The sequence below is a fragment of the Canis lupus genome, chromosome 7 (assembly GCF_003254725.2).
Source record: "Canis lupus dingo isolate Sandy chromosome 7, ASM325472v2, whole genome shotgun sequence".
Taxonomy (NCBI): Eukaryota; Metazoa; Chordata; class Mammalia; order Carnivora; family Canidae; genus Canis; species Canis lupus.
The window spans coordinates 15,552,574-15,571,426 of NC_064249.1; the positions used below are offsets into that span (position 1 = coordinate 15,552,574).

At 37.6% G+C, this 18,853-nt stretch overlaps 1 protein-coding gene across 20 annotated transcripts in view; it reads left to right on the forward strand.

The window, feature by feature from the left end:
• Nucleotides 1–18,853, forward strand: part of RGSL1 (regulator of G protein signaling like 1) — a 309,935-nt gene that overhangs the window by 220,556 nt on the left and 70,526 nt on the right. For 18 of the 20 annotated variants that reach the window (XM_049112128.1, XM_025429987.3, XM_025429989.3 and 15 more), the window contains 8 exons: nt 2,092–2,285; nt 2,987–3,104; nt 3,546–3,654; nt 5,636–5,765; nt 9,359–9,533; nt 13,425–13,563; nt 13,803–13,927; nt 17,211–17,320. In XM_049112128.1, coding sequence (XP_048968085.1) covers nt 2,092–2,285; nt 2,987–3,104; nt 3,546–3,654; nt 5,636–5,765; nt 9,359–9,533; nt 13,425–13,563; nt 13,803–13,927; nt 17,211–17,320 — 1,100 coding nt within the window. Of the gene's footprint in view, nt 1–2,091; nt 2,286–2,986; nt 3,105–3,545; nt 3,655–5,635; nt 5,766–9,358; nt 9,534–13,424; nt 13,645–13,802; nt 13,928–17,210; nt 17,321–18,853 lie in introns of those variants that run through there. The other 2 variants (XM_025430000.3, XM_025429999.3) reach the window with 2 other exon arrangements.

Below are 18,853 nucleotides of genomic sequence, written 5' to 3' on the forward strand. Positions count from 1 at the left end.
TTTTTAATGTATTGTTGAATTATATTGGCTAGTATTTTATTGAGAATTTTTGCATCCATGTTCAGCAGGGATATTGGCCTGTAATTCTTTTTTAGTGGGGTCCTTGTCTGATTTTGGAATCAAGGTAATGCTGGCTTAATATAATGAGTTTGGAAGTTTTTCTTACATTTCTGTTTTTTTGGAACAGTTTGAAAATATGTATTAACTCTTCTTTAAATATCTGGTAGACTTCCCCTGGGAATCCATCTGGCCCAGGACTTTTGTTTGTTGGGAGATTTTTGATTATCGATTCAATTTCTTTACTGGTTATGGGTCTGTTCAAATTTCCTATTTCTTCCTGCTTCAGTTTTGGTAGTTTGTAGGTTTCTAAGAATTTGCCCATTCCTTCCAAGTTGGCCCATCTGTTGACATATAATTTTTCATAGTTATGTCTTATAATTGTTTGTATTTCTGTGATGTTGGTTGTGATCTCTCTTCTCTTTCATTCATGATTTTATCTATTTAAATCCTTTCTCTTATCCTTCTGATAGGTCTGGCTAGGGGCTTATCAATTAATATTACTAATTCTTTTGAAGAACCAGGTCATAATCTCATTAATCCATTCTACTGGGTTTTTGTTTGTTTCTATATTATTTATTTCTGTTCTAATCTTTATAATTTCCCTTGTCCTGCTAGTTTTAGGCTTTATTTGCTGTTTCTTTTCTAGATCCTTTAGGTGTAAGGTTAGGATGTGCATTTGAGACTTTTCTTGCTTCTTGAGATAGGCCCATATTGCAATATATTTCCCCCTCGTAGGACTGCCTTTCCTGAATCCCAAAGGTTATGGACTGTCATGTTTTCATTTTAATTTGTTTCCATGTATTTTTTTTACTTCTTCTTTAATTTCCTGGTTAACCCATTCATTCTTTAGTAGGATGTTCTTTAACCTCCACGTATTTGAGTTTTTTCCAAATTTTTTCTTGTGGTTGACTTCAAGTTTCATAGCACTGTTGTCCAAAAATATTCATGGTATGGTCTCATCTATTTGTTCTTGTTGAGGGCTGATTTGTGACCCAGTATGTGATCTGTTCTGGAGAGTGTTCCATGTGTACTCAAAAAGAATGTGTATCCAGCAAGATATAAAAAATGTATTATAACATTACTAAGTGGGATTTATCCCAGGAATGCAGTTGCTCAAACACCCAAAAATCAATTAGTACAATATGCCATATTATTAAAATAAGGGGGGAACTCCACATGATTATTTCAATTGATGAATAAAAATCATTTTACAAAATCCATCACCCAGTCATGATAAAAATTTTCAGTAAAATTAAAATAGAAGGGTGCCCTCTTATTTGAATAAAGGTCATTTATTAAAAAAAACTTAGAGCTAATGTCATATTTAATGAGATAGTTATATAAAGGAGGGAGAATAAGTTGGACAACATGTGGATGTAGGTATAAAGGTTTAAGTAATAACTATGACAAAGATGAGGTTGAATAGGAAGTTGAAATTTTGAAGGGGAGGTCATGAGAATTAGAGATATGGTATCAATGAAAATCAAAATGAAATGACACCACTTCTTCATATCAATGAAAACTGAAAACCCAGAGGATGCAGACATTACCTAGGGAAAAAAAAAAAGTCATAAAGCAAAAATAAACAAGATTGAGGATAAAACATTAGGAGCATCTATAATTAAGGAAATGTGAAAGAATAAGTCAGCAAAAGAAATTTAGAAATATTGATCAGTAACAACTGATCACTCATGCTCTGACTCACTGATTTGAGTGCCATTTAAAGGTTGCTTGGAATCTGCAGTGTAAAAAGAGGGTTTCCTTGGGTGGGGCAGGGTGGGGGGACATTATCTCCCTTAAAATACCTCTCCTTCTCTTCCACTAGGGTTGTCAAATGATTGGACCAAGCTCAGGGTAGACATATAAAGTTTAAATTTATCTCCAAGGAAACAGGCATAGTAACCAATTTATTCACTCTCCTTTTCACGCATGGCTAAAGTCTTGGAGATGCCCTTCCCCATTCCCTAACTGCAGCAGAATCTAGGGTCACCGTCCTTTTCTCTTCAACAATGATGCTTTTTTATTTTCCAGAAACTTAACAGAAGTCCTCCTAAATACACACCACTTGGAGTTCTTCAGGGAGTTTCTCAAAGAACGGAAGGCTGAAAGCCCCTTGCAATTCCTGGTAGCCATACATAAGATCAGTATTGAGACAAATGAAAAAATGTACAAGTCTCTCTTTGAAAATATAATCAAGACTTTCTTCCATGGCAAAGTCTCTGCTGGTATGCATCCTCTTCTCCAGATATGGTTTCCTTTTCCCTTTAGCCTCTTAGGAGAAGTGTTTGGCAGAGAACCTGTCTCATGTGCCCCCTGTAAGGTCGGAACAGAGCAGTGGGCAGAACTGAGACAAAGATTAAGAGGGTCAGTAAAAGCAGAGAACAATAATAATAAATCTAAAATAAATACTAGTATGAGAAGCCAAGTGAAAGACACTTGTACTTATATGTGAAATATATCCATCCTTTCATTTAATTATATTTTGACTGAAAATAGAATTTTATTTAATCTCTGAGAGGTAGGAATGAATAGCTCCATTTTACTAATGAGGAAGATGAAACACAGAAAACTTGAATTCAAACTTAATTCATTTGACCCTTAAATCAACTAGACAGTAATTTAAATACAAAAGCAAGAGTTAGCTGTATGTAAAGTTGGAGTGGTCACCTACTATGGGTTGTAGAGAGAGTTGTACTGGGAAGAACAGTCTCCTTGAAAATCTTTGTGTCCTAAATTTTGTTTACTTGTCTGTGAAGGGAGGGCAATCTGACCCATGGCCAGAAACAGAATTTGCAAATAAATTGTTAATCTATAATCCTAGAGGGGAAAAAGGGAGGTAAGCATAATCCCATGAAAAACATACCAGCTACCTCAGAAAAGGTAGACAAGAAAATGATGATTTTTTCCTCTCTCTTGCATTTTTTAGAAGAAATACTGCAGTGTGATGCTCCTATTATCAAAGAAATCTCTCACATGCGTCATGTCAGCACAACCACATTGTTTATGCTACAGGGCTTTGTCATGAAATCTCTGGAAGAAAAGTGGTGAGTATTGCTCAGCGAAGGTGATGATTCTGGATCTGCTCATTGGCTTCTTAGAGCCATAGTACTCTAGGGAGTTTCAAATTTATTCTTATAGTTCACTGCCAGAGCTTCCCTACAAGTGAAAAGCCAAATTTATCTTGAATCCTCTACCTACTTACCTGTGCACATGCATGTGCATGCACATACATGCATGTGTGTACATGCACAAACACACACACACACATACACACTTTAGTTCATTTACCTGAACAAGGAACAATACAGTATTGATCAGGAAGGACATTAGCCAAGGATTGAAATGTTAAGAAGAGTATTTGTGTTTCGCCATTCCCCAATTCCCACTTCGACCTTCTCCAAAAGCTGAGATAGGTTTGCCTTAACGGTTACTTTTTATGTACCAGGTGTTTGCCTTCTTTGATATTCTTGATCTCCTTCTGGCAGGTTTAAAGATTACCAAGAGCTGTTCCCACCTCATCCTCAGGAAGGATTTACTGACGTACAAACTTCTAAGAAGCCCTCAAAAACCACAACTCACCTGCAGGAATCCCAGGTCAGTGAGGAAGACAATGAAGACACACGACATGGGGGATAGGAAAAATGCTGCGTAGGCAGAGTTTCATTGTTAGCATATTTATTCACAAAACAACTGCTCTTTGGGTATGCTTCTTAACTCACATTTTACAAAGGACTCTTAGGCTCAAAGAAAATTGTTACAGTTGGAATTTAAGAAAAATCTTTATCTTCATTTCTCTGTGATAAGAACCCATTGAGGGATAGACACCGGGTCAGATACAAGGAGATCAAAAGGTCAGTTTTTTACTACTAAAAGCTAGCTTGAAGGACATGGATTTGGCCATAAAGCCCAATGGGTTTGATCTTCCCTGCATCCAAATTAAACTTAGTTACATGTGCAGCCACTGCCATAACAGAACAACTTAGGCCTCCACTTACCTGGGTGAACCCCTTACTGAATGACGAAGGGGAGGCCTAAACACAGGTATCCTACAAACAAGTCATTCCCAAAGAGGGAATGTAGAGGGCTTAGAGTAGAACACATCCATTTTCTTCTTCCAAACTTATCAATTATTTAACTCTTTCTTTCTCCACGCAAACAGTAAAAGAAAGAAAGAAAGAAAGAAAGAAAGAAAAGGAAAGAAAAAAAGAAAAAAGAATTCTTTTCCAGCTTGCACAAAAGCATTTTAATTGATAGTGTACAATTTTCCAAAATATAGTTTTATAAGAAAATGGCAATAATTAAATACCATCTTTACAAAGAAGATTCTCAGTAAGGTACAGTGTACTTCAGACCACTATCCACTAAGACACATGCTCTCTCAGACAGGAATTTTACTCAGGAAAGTCTCTTTATATGATTTGAGAAAAAAAATGCATGCTCCTTTAAATAATCACTTGCTCAATGTGTTGTAGAGTTGGTTAGTATTGGAAAAATTTGAGCCCATCTCTGACTCCAAAAATCATGCTTTTTCTGAAAACAATGCCTATGCCTCCCTCTTTTCTCCTGTCTTTTCCCCTCCATGCCTAAGTCAACTCTGTGTTGGGGTACCATGAATGCTCTTGTGGGACATTAAAAAGAATATTGCACCCAGAACCAGGAGACTTCATTTTAATTTCAGGTCTTCCAGTTGCTCTTAGATAAGAAAAGATAAAAAGAAACCTATACGTACTTAGTGCCTACTTTGTACCAAACCCTGCATTGGAGTTTACATATAAAATCACTAACCCTCACCACAACCCTGAAGGTTGTTGTTTCTATCTTACACATGGAGAAAACAAGACATAGATTAAGTAAACTGACCCAAATTACACAATTAGGGAGAAGCTAGGCTCCAGACTCAAAGTTTCTGATCCCAAATCCAGTGACTCTTGTATTTCACTACTGGCTCTCTAACTTGCATTGAGGATCCCTCTTTGTAGAATAAGACAACTGAACTAGTTGATCACTAAGATTCTTTCTGAGTCTAAATATCAATTTGTCAAGGGATAAATGAAGTACAGAATAGTCACTGGGTATTAAGAAACAGATGAGGAACTTATAAGATGTGTGTGTGTGGTGTATGTGCACATAATTATACTTTTTTAATTGTTAGAAATGATATTACTCATTCCTTTATTTCTTCAACATTTCCAATTTTCCCCAACCATTATTCCCTTCTTGTGAATTATGCTTTTCTCCGACCTGTTTCTCCCTATTTTTAGCTTTCACATTCTCTTTTCTAATTTTGGCATCTTAAATCTTATTGTTGAAAAACTGTGGTAGACAGCTTGCCAATGGCCCCATGCCTGGGTAAAGCCAGAATCTTCTGGTCACTAGTTGCTTCATTTGGGGAAGAAGGCGTATAATTCCCTGACCTGTTTTTCCTCACCTTTAAATTGGAACTAACAATTATTCCTTATAGAGCAGGTGTGGTGAGGATGAAATGTAATGAATGTCAAGTTTATGGCAAATAGTAGACTTTCAGTGAACAGCAGCTATACTAATGATTGGGGCATACCCCTCTCTCTTTCCTCAGAAGAGAGGCTGGATAAAAATGATTAGCTTTATTAAGAGCTTTTGCAAGTACCGCAGATTTATGTCTGATCCCAGGAAGTGCCACGAATTTGAAGAATATCTTCACCTAGAAGTGCAAAATAACAAGGAAAGTAAGTCACTTCACTATTCACTGTCTTTTCTGTTGATATTTTGGACACAGGGGTTAGTCCACATAAGAAGCTGCAGAGCTCTTGCTTTATGTCATGCCTGTGTTAGCCTGGGGTCTACCAAGAACTCCAGGTCCTGGGTGCAAAACCAAACTCAAGACTGCTTAGACAGGATGTAAGTCCAGTGGCTTCTGCTCACAGAGCCAGCAAAGGGTAAAGAATGACTAAAGCGCAGCAAAATCTTACATTTCACAAAACTATTGTCCATTGTATAGATTTATTCAACTACCTCACTTATCAGTTTATTCATTCAACACACTTTTTGAGAATCTACTATGTGGCAGGAACTTTGCCAGGTGCTGGGGATACAGTAGTAAACATGTAGTACAGGACATGTCCTCATGGCACTTAAGTTTTGAGGGCAGGACAGAAAGTAAGAGCCACAGATGTTGAAGCCAAATTTCCTGGGTTGAATATGCCATTTTTGAACTAAAGGACTTTGTCAAAGTGATTTTGTACCTCAGTTTTTTCCTCTGTAGAATGGTAATAATAATGGGATGGGTGCTCATCTCATAGATTGTTGTGAGGATTAAGTGAGTTCATACACACAAAGTATCTTTACCCATTGCTATAAAAGGGTTAGCCAGTGTTATTGCTATTATTATGTGGTGAGTGATCCCAATGATAATTGTAGGGAGACCCTAGTTAGTCAAGAAGGATCAGGGAAGACTTCTAGAAAATGACATAAATTTGCCTTCAGGAATGAGCAAGTTAGACAGGCAAAATAGGCAGGGAGCAATTTCTAGGTCTGCATTGAATGCTAAAAATAACAAAGAGTGTGGCACATTCCAGGAACTGCAATCAGGCCAGTTGGACTAGAGATTAATGATTATGATTCATTAAGATTAATGAGATGGTGAAAGTATCTGAGACAATACTGAAGGAATTGATAATGATAAATCTCATCTCTCGTTTTTTTGAATCTTTTAAATTTAAATTAACATATAATGTAATGTTAGTTTCAGAGGTACAGTTTAGTGATTCATCAGTTGCATATAATACCCAGTACTCATTACATCAAGTGCCCTCCTAATGCCCATCACCTTCATCTCTTTTGATGACTTTTAAGTTGTTCCAATTGTCACCATAACAAATAATGCTTAGGGTGCCTGAGTGGCTGGGTCCATTAAGGGTCTGCCTTCGGCTCAGGTCATGATCCCAGGATCCTAGGATGGAGCCCCACATCTGGGTCTCTGCTCTGCACAGAGCCTGCTTCTCCCTCTCCCTCTGCCTGCACTCCCCCTGCTTGAGCTCTCTCTCTCTCTGTCAAATAAGTAAATAAAATCCTTAAAAAAAATAATGCTACAAAACATACAGATTTTGCAATCATGTATTTCTATGAGATAAATCCTTTAAAATGGGTGAAATGGGTAAATGGTTAAAAAGTTACATTTCAGTCCTTCAAGAAGACTACACTAATTAAACTTTCACCAACAATATAAGTGCCACATGGTCACCAACATGGAGTATAATGCACTTTTTAAAAACTGTCAATCTGGTAAGTGAAAACTAATGTGCTGTTCTTATGTATATTTCTTTAGTAATTGAACTCCTTTATTTGTTGGTCAGTTGTATTCCTTTTTGAATTGCTTATGTCTTTTGTCTATTTTTCTATTGGAATTTTAATTTTAATATTATATTTTCTAATTTTCAAAATTACATATATTTTTGCAAAATATATAATATAAATAATATATTTTATAATATAAAATGTAAAATGTAAAAACAAATTCTAATTTGTTTTACGAACTGCTTCACAAACATTTAGGATTTTAGAATAGTTCTAGCTCTTTTGTTTCCTTTTTTAAATAAAATTAGTTCAAACCCTTATTCCCCAGAATGGTACAAAGTCCAATTTCAGGCATAATTCAACTTCCCACATCCTTAGCATTGTATGAGAATAGCCCAAGAAGAATGCTTCTGTAACTCGGTGGGAGATCTACCTACCAGTGGTCTGCTTTCTATCACTATCATTTAGACTTTTCTGTCCTTCAATCAATTAATCTACTTATAATTACAAAAAAAAACCACTTTGTTTATCCTTGATAGTATTCTTTTCTCTGAAATCTACTGTGTCTGATATTAAAATAATCACTCCAGCTTTTTTTTGGTAATGTTAGTATGTATTATCTTTTTCATTTCCTTTACTTATAACCTATTTATGACAGACATTTAAAGTGCTCCTCTTGTAACTAGCATGGAGTTGGGTCTTAGTTTAAAAAAATAATCCAACCTGACAATCTTAACCCAATTGAGAATGAACTGTTAAATATTCAGGACACTTTGTGAGCCATTGATAGCTTGAAATCAACTATGGTGGGAGTATTTATTACAGAAATCAGCAAATACTACAAATCAAGTCTCCCCTCCCCTGTCATAGCTGGTTTACAAGTGTATCACTGCTCCCAGATTTCTTGAGTGGATTTAGCACACCGTTTTCCTAAAATCCCTATCATACCAACTTCCACTACTATGCAAACTTTTTTTTCCCCCTTCAAACTCAAGTCTAAGAGATAAAGCAAGATTGTAAGATAAAAAGAAGGAGCCTTTGCTTTATTTGGTGCTGTAACCCTAGGACCTAGTATGGGGTCTGGGACATAAAATAGGTTCTAGCTATTTATACAATGTTGTAGTACCCTCCCACCCAATATATAACACTGCTCCAAAAGGAATGCCACTTATACCACAGGAAGCACCACACCCACATCAATGATTCCTGAACAGATATCCAGAAAAATGGATTTTATAGGAAGAATAGTAAATTCTAGAGCTGAATTAGACAATTTTCTTAAACCTGGCCAGGCAATTAACCAGTATCTACTTGCCTGATACAGAGCAAAACTCTTATCTTCTTAGCCCTATATCCCTATGAATGGATTTCTTTATATATATATCCTAGTCAAGAACCTTTCTAAAGTGTCATATTTTTCTGAGGCACAATCCAAACCTTCTTGAATCTTCAATGTTTTTCTTTGCTCATTTCTGTCTGTTTTCTACTCTAGCACCCTACTCTCTTTTTCTTTAATAAACTTCTATACTCTTGATGTTTTGGCTTTTTGTTGTGCTGCTTTCCCAGTTTCCTTCTAAATTACTTACCTTGATAAACTTAGAATAAGTGTTGTCAGAACCACAGACTCCATTTTGAAGGTCACATCTGCATATTCAGTTTCTGCAGAAATGTTAGGGATTAGCATAACTACAGTGCAATTATATTTCTATGAGACAAGTACCAGGAAAACACTTTTCAGCACTCATTTGATTTTTTTCTTTTTCTTTTCTTTTTTCTTTTCTTTCTTTCTTTTTTTTTTTTTTTTTTTGGTATGTATGTGGTCATACCATCTGAGCAAACGGCTTTTTCAGCAGTCCTTCAAGTCAAAGTAAAGGTTGAGCCCAAGGGTAGGAAATCACTATTTCAATAGGCCCAAAGTTTGGTCCATAGTTTCCTTTCTTCATTTTGTTATGCCCATGCCAAAGCCTTCAAGTTTAAGAGGGACTTGCTCAAACTAGATTTTAATTCCTTCCTCCTTCTCTCTCAGATTTCTCCACATCACCAAATTCATCAGGACGTCCAACCACATATGCCACAAATGTCCGGAGTGCAGACTTTGAGAATGGTGATATAATCCTTATGAAGCGCCGTATATTTGGCCACAGAATTATCATTGTCAACTTTGCAATCAATGATTTATATTTTTTTTCTGAAATGGAGAAGTAAGTTTCCCATCTCTCCTGATCATGACTTTCCCTGGTTAGTACCATCCAGCAAAGACTGGAGGGGCCTGTAAGTGGAGCAGTGATTTCAGCCCTGCCAGGCAGGAATATCCAACTGAAAATCTCACTGAATTCCGTCACTGTATCACTTTCTCCCATTCTTCCCTTTGGGTCCTAGAAGCTCTTCAGTATTCTGGAGTTGCCAATATTGAAGTGATTGAAATATTGAAATGATACTTATACTCAAGAACTGGAGCATTTCCCCCCCTATTGTTTGTTAATATGATAGAAATCCTCTTACGTAGCACCATAGGGCCAATAGTTCTTTAGTTAGAGCAAAGAATTATAATAATAAAAATAGTGTGTGTCTGTGTGTATGCATGACATTAAATGGATAACTATATCTATATAAAATTCCTTGCTTTATTCATCCATCTTATGAAAAAGCAAGTAGTAGGAAAAAAATTGGAGATCATTCTGTTTCAGCTTTTGGTGAAATATATGAAGCAAAATATCTTTCTGGTCTGGGTCATATAATTCTTACTGTTGTTCAGTGTGGTTTCTACTTAGAAATATTTCTTTTTGAGGGGGATTGAGGGGTAGAAGAAGAGGAAGAGAGAGAATCTGGAGCAGGCTCAACACACAGTACAGAGCCCAACATGGGACTTGATCTTACCACCCTGAGATCATGACCTGAGCCAAAATCAAGAGTCCAAAGCTTAAGTGATGGAGCCACCCAGGCACCCCTCTACTTAGAAATATTCTTAACCAAGTGTGTCTCATGTGTACAGCTCTCCAATTTCTGAGCCCAGGGCCTGAATTTGCAAAACAACCATACTGGAGTAGAGGAGTTAGTCAATGTTCTCAACCCTGGTACAGGATCACTGGGGACTTGTGAATACTGCCAATGCCAACATCCCTGAGACTTGGATTTCACTGGTCCAGTATGGAGCCTGGAAACTGGTATTTTCATAAGCTGCTCATGTGATTCTAATGTGCAGCACAGTTGAGAACCTGGATCTAGCCCCTCCGAAAGAATTGACTTAAAATTTCTCTTGAATATTTGCATATAGAAACAAGTGACTATCAGAGAAATGAGTCTCCACTTCTTTCTCCATCCTCATCAATGGGAACATCTTTGCCACTATCAGAAATGGCATGTTCCTGGAATACTGATTTGAAATCTGGAATACATTTCACCTGTAGAAATAATGTACTACATGATTAGGTATCTTATATAAAGTAGAATGACTTGATAGCCTTAAGTCTTTGTTTTAGAATGTGGTAGGTGGTTTCTTTTTTTTTGAGAACTATAAGAAGTTCTAAACTAATTTTGAAATAAAGATGGAAATGCGTAAATGATTTTTAAATTGATGTAAGTTGGAAGTCTCCTGTACATACATACATACAGGTTACTCAATCTTCTATATTACTTCACTCATTGTGTATCATTATTATTATTGTTTTTGCTTGCCTCTGATTGATTAGCTTTTAAAAAATTTTAATTCCAGTAGAGTTGACATACAGTGTTATATTAGTTTCAGGTTTAGGATATACTGATGAAACAATTCTATACATCATTCAGTGTTCATCATGATAAGTATATTCTTATCACCTATTTAACTCATTCCCCACACTTTTCCCCTCTGGTAACCATCAGTTTGTTCTTTATAGCTAAGAGTCTGTTTCTTAGTTTGTCTCTTTTTTTGTTTGTTTGTTTTGTTTCTTAAAATCCAAATATGAGTGAAATCATATGATATTTGTCTTTCTCTGACTGACTTACTTCACTTAGCATTATACCCTCTGCCTCCATCCATGTTGTTGAAAATGGTAAGATTTCATTTTTTTATGTCTGAGCAATATTCTATTGTATAAATATACCACACCTTTCTTTATCCATTAATCTGTCAATCGACACATGGGCTGCTTCCATTAATTTGGCTATTATAAATAATGCTGCAACAAACATAGGGGTACATATATTTTTCTGAATTTTTGTATTCTTTGGGTAATATCCAGTAGTGGGATTCCTGGATCATATGGTAAATCTATTTTTAATTTTATAAAGAACATCCATACTTAAATAGATATCATTATGTTAAATTATACTAATATATTTTCACTCATTATCAAACTTTTGATTATAAAGTCAAATATAAAGTCAAAGCCATTCCTCTAATTGGAAATCCACATATTTTTCTGGCATAAACTATATCCAAAATGCTATCTACTAAATCTAATTTTTCACTCTTTAAAGTAGAGTGAGAATTTAGAGGAAATTTAATCCTTCTAGATTTTTATACTTGTTTTTTCAAAGTCTTAAATTGCTATGTCACATCTAGCTTAAATAGTAACTTTTTAAAAAGTAGCTTGTCTTTTTTTTTTTTTTAAGTAGCTTGTCTTTACTAGAACATTCCAACACATTCAAATTTATTTTCACAGAAACAACAAATACTTTTTCCTTTTATGTTCATATTTTATCGATCTTTATGCATTCAAATTATAGTAACAAGTACAATAGCAAAAATATTTGAAAAGAAACATGAGTAATTCTCAGTATATATTGCCTCAACTCATTGAGAAAATGTGAGTGTATCACAGAAGGTACACCAGTGTATATAGTGAGCATGTCATAGGCATCACTCAATGTATTTTCAGAAGTGCAGAGCACCTGGTAATTCAGCACACTAGTTAGGGTACTTTGGTTAAAAGATCTTCCACTGCACCCCCATGAGGCATTCACTCAGTTCCACAATTGCTTTCTGATTGCTACTTGTTCTTGGGCACTGGATTTGGAATTAGAGATACAAAAGAAAATTAAGACGTGCTCTCTATTCTCTAAGATCTTAGAAACTAATCTGGATGGCAGACAAAACACAAATAAGAGTTAAGAAATAGGATGGTAGGTGAAAGAAATGCATTTGGACAACTAAAAAGAAAAACAGGACTTTGTTTACCAGGTTCACTGCTGAATCCCTGCTCTTGGAACTGCACCTGGCATAGAGTAAGCCTTTATAAATGTCCATTGGTTAAATAAATGAATAGGTATGCAAAACAAGATTCTAATGGGAAAATCTTGGTATTCTACTCTTAGGAAAATTTTAAATGGTTAAAATTTAAAGAGGCCTTAGAAAAATAAACTGTGTACTTAAAGCAAGATAAGGTATAACTGATATATTTGATGGTTAGTAAAAGAATATATTTCCTAGGAGATAGAAAGTAGTTGCCAGGGGCTGGGGAAGGGAGAATGGGGAGTTATTATTTAATGGCATAGAGTTTCAGCTGAGGAAGATTAAAAAAGTTCTGGAGATGCATTCTGTTGATGGTTGCACAACAAAGTCAGTGTACTTAATGCCACTGACTGTACATTTAAAAACAGTTACACTAAAAAAAATAATAATAACTTAAAAATAAAAATAAATAAATAAATAAATAAAAATAAAAGCAATTACACTGGTGAATTTTATGTTACATATATTTTACTATAATAAAAAAATTAAGAAAAGGAATATGTTGCTCATAGAGTGGTGGTAACTATAAGAGCATCAGCACAGAAGGGGAAAGAAAGAGCAAGACAGCCCTTAGCCCTTGAAGTCCTCAGAGGCAACACTGGTACAGAGGCCAGGATGGAGACAAGATGAAATACATAAGGGAGTTTGTGGTAAAGAAATACACTTGAAGAAGCACTTAGCATATCACCTGACATGTGGTAGGTGCTCAATTAGTTAGTATTTGCCAATGGAAGCATTATGATTGAATGAATTAAGTTGCAACCTGGCCAGGATTGGGCCCTGTCTTATTTAGGCCAGAAATGGGTCTAAGCTGGCTGCCCTATTTAGTTGCTGTATTTATCTTCTCCTCGCTGATTTCCTACTTACTGCTTCTTTTTAGGTTTAATGATTTGGTGAGTTCAGCTCACATGCTGCAAGTCAACCGGGCATACAATGAGAATGATGTGATCCTAATGAGGTCCAAAATTAACATCATCCTAAAGCTCTTCCTGCATTCTGAAATCCCTCCAAGGCTGAGGGTAAAGGGGACTCCCACTCCTCCCTGGGCTTTTGCCAAGAAGCATTTCTTCCACAAGAACTCTGAAAGTTGATATGCACCTGTTAAGTCTTGGATCAACCAGATAAACTTTACCTAGCAGTTGCATGAAAAGCTGCTGCCTTCTGGGGAGGAGGTGGTCTTATAGGTCCTGGGGATCAAAAGAGGTTTTCTGTCTTCCCTGGAGCCTCTCCCAGTAACAGGCTCCCACTCTATGGGTAGGTAAACATCTCTGAATCCCAGAAGGATGCCATCCTTGCTGCCATTTCAGAGGGCCACCTAGATCGGAACATCTTCCACGGGCCTATCATGTCTCTCTTCCCTGTCATTATGTACTTCTGGAAAAGGTAACTATTTCCCTTTGCCCAAGGACTGTGAGGGCAGGAAAACACATTTTATTTTCTAGAGAGTTTTCTGTTTCCTCTAGCCCTCTGTTTCACAGTTTTCCAGTCTCTTGGGAACTACAATGGTATATTCTTATCCTACTTGATACACTCCATCCCTCACATTCTCACAATGAAACTGAATCAGAGGATGGGAGGCTAAGTAAGACTGGGGATCAGAGTGCTTGGCTTCTATTTCCCCTGTGCTTGCTTGGAAAAGGGATGTTAGAGATGCCTGGGTAGCTCAGTGGCTGAGCATCTGCCTTTGGCTCAGGGCGTGATCCTAGTCCGGGGATCGAGTCCCACATCAGGCTCCCTGCACGGAGCCTGCTTCTCCCTCTGTCTCTGCCTCTCTCTGTGTGTCTCTCATGAATAAATAAATAAAACCTTTTTTTTAAAAAAAAAAAAAGGAAAAGGGATGTTAGTTTTCTTTTTTTTTTTTTTGGATGTTACTTTTCTTAGGATAGATTCCTCACCAAAGTGTGAGTGTGTACTATAGCTACCTGGGAAGTCAAAACTAACACAATTGTACTTGTGCTTTTAGGAGCTTCACTGAGACAGTAGGACAAAAGAATTTTACCCTGTTGTGCCCAAATCCCATAATTACCAGTAGAGGCACAGTTGCTAGATATTTCAATTTCCAAGAGGAGCCTAGAAATTTGGGGGGTTTTGTTGTTGTTGTTAAAGACTTATTTACTTGAGAGAGAGAGAGAGTGCAAAGAGGCAGAGGGAGAGAATCTTCAAGCAGACTCCCTGCTGAGCCCAGAGTCTGACACAGGGCTCCATCTCATGACCCATGAGATCATGACTTGAGCCAAAAACCAAGAGTCAGTCACTCAACCAACAGAGCCACCCAAGTGCCTCCAAAATTTAGCTTTTTAGGTCATATATCCCAAAGTTAAAATGGCAAATGTGGCAACTAACTCAAATTTGAAACATAGTAAGGAAATTACGAAGGCCAAAAACAAAAATGAAGCAAATGAAATATCTGCAGGACAAATGCAACCTGTGGCCCACTGGTTTCTAACCTAGCCTGTCAAGGTTTGGGCTGAGACACTGGCCCAGGTCCTCCCAGCTGGTTATTTACTCCTGTGGTACATTGTAGCGTCACCCTATACCTTCCACGTAGCAAATGTCATGTGCCCTGGGTGACAGTGACCAGAGGACAACGGGCTGAAATGTTACAAAACAGGTCTAATTAGGATAGATTATGTGATTCCAGCTCTTAGGGGTCCCCTACACACACACATAAAAGTTATGTTTTAGAAGTGTCAGGATTGCTTACCAATCTCCAACCTTTTATTTTAAAATCTCTATGATAAATAGAACTACCCTACATTCCAGAAATTGCATTACTAGTCTTTACCCAAAGGATATGAAAATACAGATGCAAAGGGGTACATGCACCCCGACATTAATAGCAGCATTATCAACAACAGCCAAACTATGGAAAAAGCCCAAGTATCCCTCATCTAACGAATGGATAAAGATGTAATACACACACACACACACACACACACACACACACACACACTGGACCATTACTAAGTCATCAAAAAGAATGAAATCATGTCATTTTCAGTGATGTGGATGGATCTAGAGTGCCTTATGCTAAGTGAAATAAGTCAGAGAAAGACAAATACCATGTGATTTCACTCATATGTGGAATTTAGAAAACAAAACAGATGAATGGTGGGAAGAGGGAAAAAGAAGGAGAGGGAGGTAAACCATAAGAGACTCTTAATGATAGGAAAAAAACTGAGGGTTGATGGAGGGAGGTGGGGGGATAGGCAAAGTGAGTGATGGGTATTAAGGAAAGCACTTGTTAGATGAGCACTGGGTATTATATGTAAGTGATAAATCACTAAATTCCACTCCTGAAACCAATATTACACTATATGTTAACTAATTAGAATTTAAATAAAAATTAGGGAAAAAATAAGTATCACTCAGTTCAATTAAAAAAATAAAATCTCTATGATAATAAATTATTTAATACAGGATTGAAAGAATTAAAAACCGAAGTTCAAGATAACCAGTTTATCCTTTGAACACTAATTATTATCTAGCACCAAGGCTAGACTTGATTCTAGTTCTGCTAAGCAGGATTAAATAGAAATTTGTCCTGAAACTTTCTTTAGGATCAGAAACCCCTGGGAAATGCATGGCTTAAGTCAGTGCTCAGCACTCCCTCATACTAATTAGGGAAGTAGAGTAGTGCTTCAGGGAGGCTTTTAATCCCTAATCCTTATGCAGCTGGTTCTTCCCTTATTTTCCTATATACTCTTATATAAAGAGTTTTATATTGCACAACTTGTGTTTACCTATGTTATTCCAGATGAACCTCTCAATAGCCCTATGAGGTGGGTGGGACAAAGAGTTATTATCCCTATTTTATAGATGAGTAGTAAAACCAGGATTAAAAACCAGATCTCTTATTTTCTTAAGCACCATAAAGAATGCATTGTGGCACACTGGGAGCTCCATAATGGGAGGGAGACTCATTTTAGCAAGTGGAACAAGAGAAAACGAATGTGATCAAATAGAGTGCCCCTTGTGAAAGGGAAAGAGGACACCAGTTAAGACCATCAGAGCAAAGGCAGGATAAAAAATTCCAGTCTTAGCCAAGACCAACTCTGAGGGGGTCCAATGCAAGGACAGACTGAGGAACAGCAAGGAGTTGGCCAGGGAGAGATGAAGAGTGGTGTAAGGGATTCCAGGTCTCAGATTGCTGTGCCTATTATAAGTCCAATTTCATGTGAGGAGCAGTGGTCTACTCCAGGGAAAGGACTGCTGGGGATATGATGACAAGGTCACGACCTACAGTAAGGGACAGGATGAAACCAGGGATTGGAACTTGAGAGGAAACCAGTCAGATGCTCTGGCTACAGCAGGTGTAGTTAAGTAGGAACCTCATAGTCTGATGCTCAAGCATGCATCAGAATGATTGACCCCTCCTCACACCTGGATATAGCAGATTCTTTACAGATTCCATTTACTGGTTCCAGAAGGGAATCCGAACATACTGTTCATGCCAGGTTCTCACTGGAGCTAAGCCTGGACACAGAGAAGGCTCAGAAGAAGGGCCTCTGATGGGCAGCACTCCAAGGCCAAGTCTTTCCTCTTCTCTATTGACACTCCACTCTCTGTGAGGACTGGTCCTAATCCAGTTGCCCTGTGCTCAGCATTCCAGCCTCTTCAACTGGTGGTATCTTTCTCCATGTGACCAGAAGCATTCTTCTCACAGGTTTTGTTCCTGGAAGGCAACCCGCTCTTACTTCCAGTACAGGGGCAAGACATACAAGGATAAAAAATCTTCTCCTAAGCCCATGGCTAAGTACCCTCTTTGGAGTGGAGGTAAGCTATACCATGATCTATAGCCCCATTCTTTAGCAAGTGAGACTCATGAAGGGAAAGCAAGGGTCCAAAGGACCAACATAAGACTCCACAGGGGGTATTTGCTAGAGGGTTGGGCATCTTATAAACTTGGCTCTCAGAGAAACATTAAAGTATATTTTGTCTATTGATATCAGTACCAGCCAAAGAGTACCTCACCCATGTACCACTCCCCAGCAGTACCTCCCAGTAGCCTTAGGAGGTAGGTCATGGCCCACGTGGTGGGTAAATGGAAATGGTGACCTGCTTTACTGCTATTTAAGAAGCCCCCTGCTCCAACTATCTCCAGAAACCCTATCATTTGAAAAGCATCTATTTTATAGTGTTGAATAAGAAAATTAAAAAGTGAATGTAGGGTATGATTTTAATGTGGTAAATATACATATATATCTATATTTTATGCATAAGAATAATTTTTATGAAAGCATGGGAAAAACTCAGCAATAAAGTGTTAATAAGATTATCTCTGCATGGTGTGATTATGAGATATTTACATATTAATATATTCTTAATACGTGCTATTCGTATGTTCTATATTAATACATTTATAAATAAGCAAATAGATGTGTTTGAAAACATGCAGACGTATATGCTTTCTTAGCAGATCAGTTAAACTCAGTCCTTTTCTTAATATCTGCACTGAGATCAATACTTAAGCAAAAGGAAATTTTTAAAGAGGGGGGGAGGGTATATTGAGAAGTGCCTGGAGAGGACAAGGCTGGATGTCTCTGCAGTGGAAAGTTCTGGGAACCAAAGAACAGGTCTGTGAGTCTGAAAACAGTAGCAACATCAGAATAAATTATGGAGTTGGGACAGGAGTCTTAAAGACAGCAGCAAACTGTCTTGTGGAAGAGCTGGGCATTCCATGGTTTCAGCTCAAACCTATGCAGTTCTCATCTTTTTTCCCAGATACTTAATCCAGCCCCCCTTCCAGCCTCCTCACAAACAAGCATCCCCACCCCTTTGTGGAGTACAAATGAAGCCTTTGAAACTTAACTTATCCCTAGCTTGCATGAACAGTGGGAGAACCAGCTATGGCTGGTTGTAGAGCCCAGTTCCTGCCCCCCAAGAGGTTCCTCAACTAAGTAGGAAATAAGTCACCTCTACCTCCCTGGCTGCAGCAGCCCTAATGGCCAATGACTGTTGTTCATTATCCTTGTCTCTGCCTTGTAAAATGTCACATCAGTAGAAAGAAATCAGCAATCTTTTCAATATGTGGGACAAAGTGTCCCTGTGGATGCAAGGGCTTATTTGGGGTGAGGGTGGAGGGGTGGCGGTAGGGGACAGTAAGAGGGAAAAGAAAGGGAGGTGAGCAGGCAGGGTGGGCAAATGATACTCAGAAGGAGCAAGAACATTCCCCTTAGTGGCAACCAAAGAGCTTCCATCTTTGGCTCATTTCCTATAGCTGAGCTCCAGGGAAGTAAATCCCTAAATCTTTTCTGGTATCTTAAATTGGAAGAGAGTAACAGGATGCCCTAAATTAAGTGTTCAGGG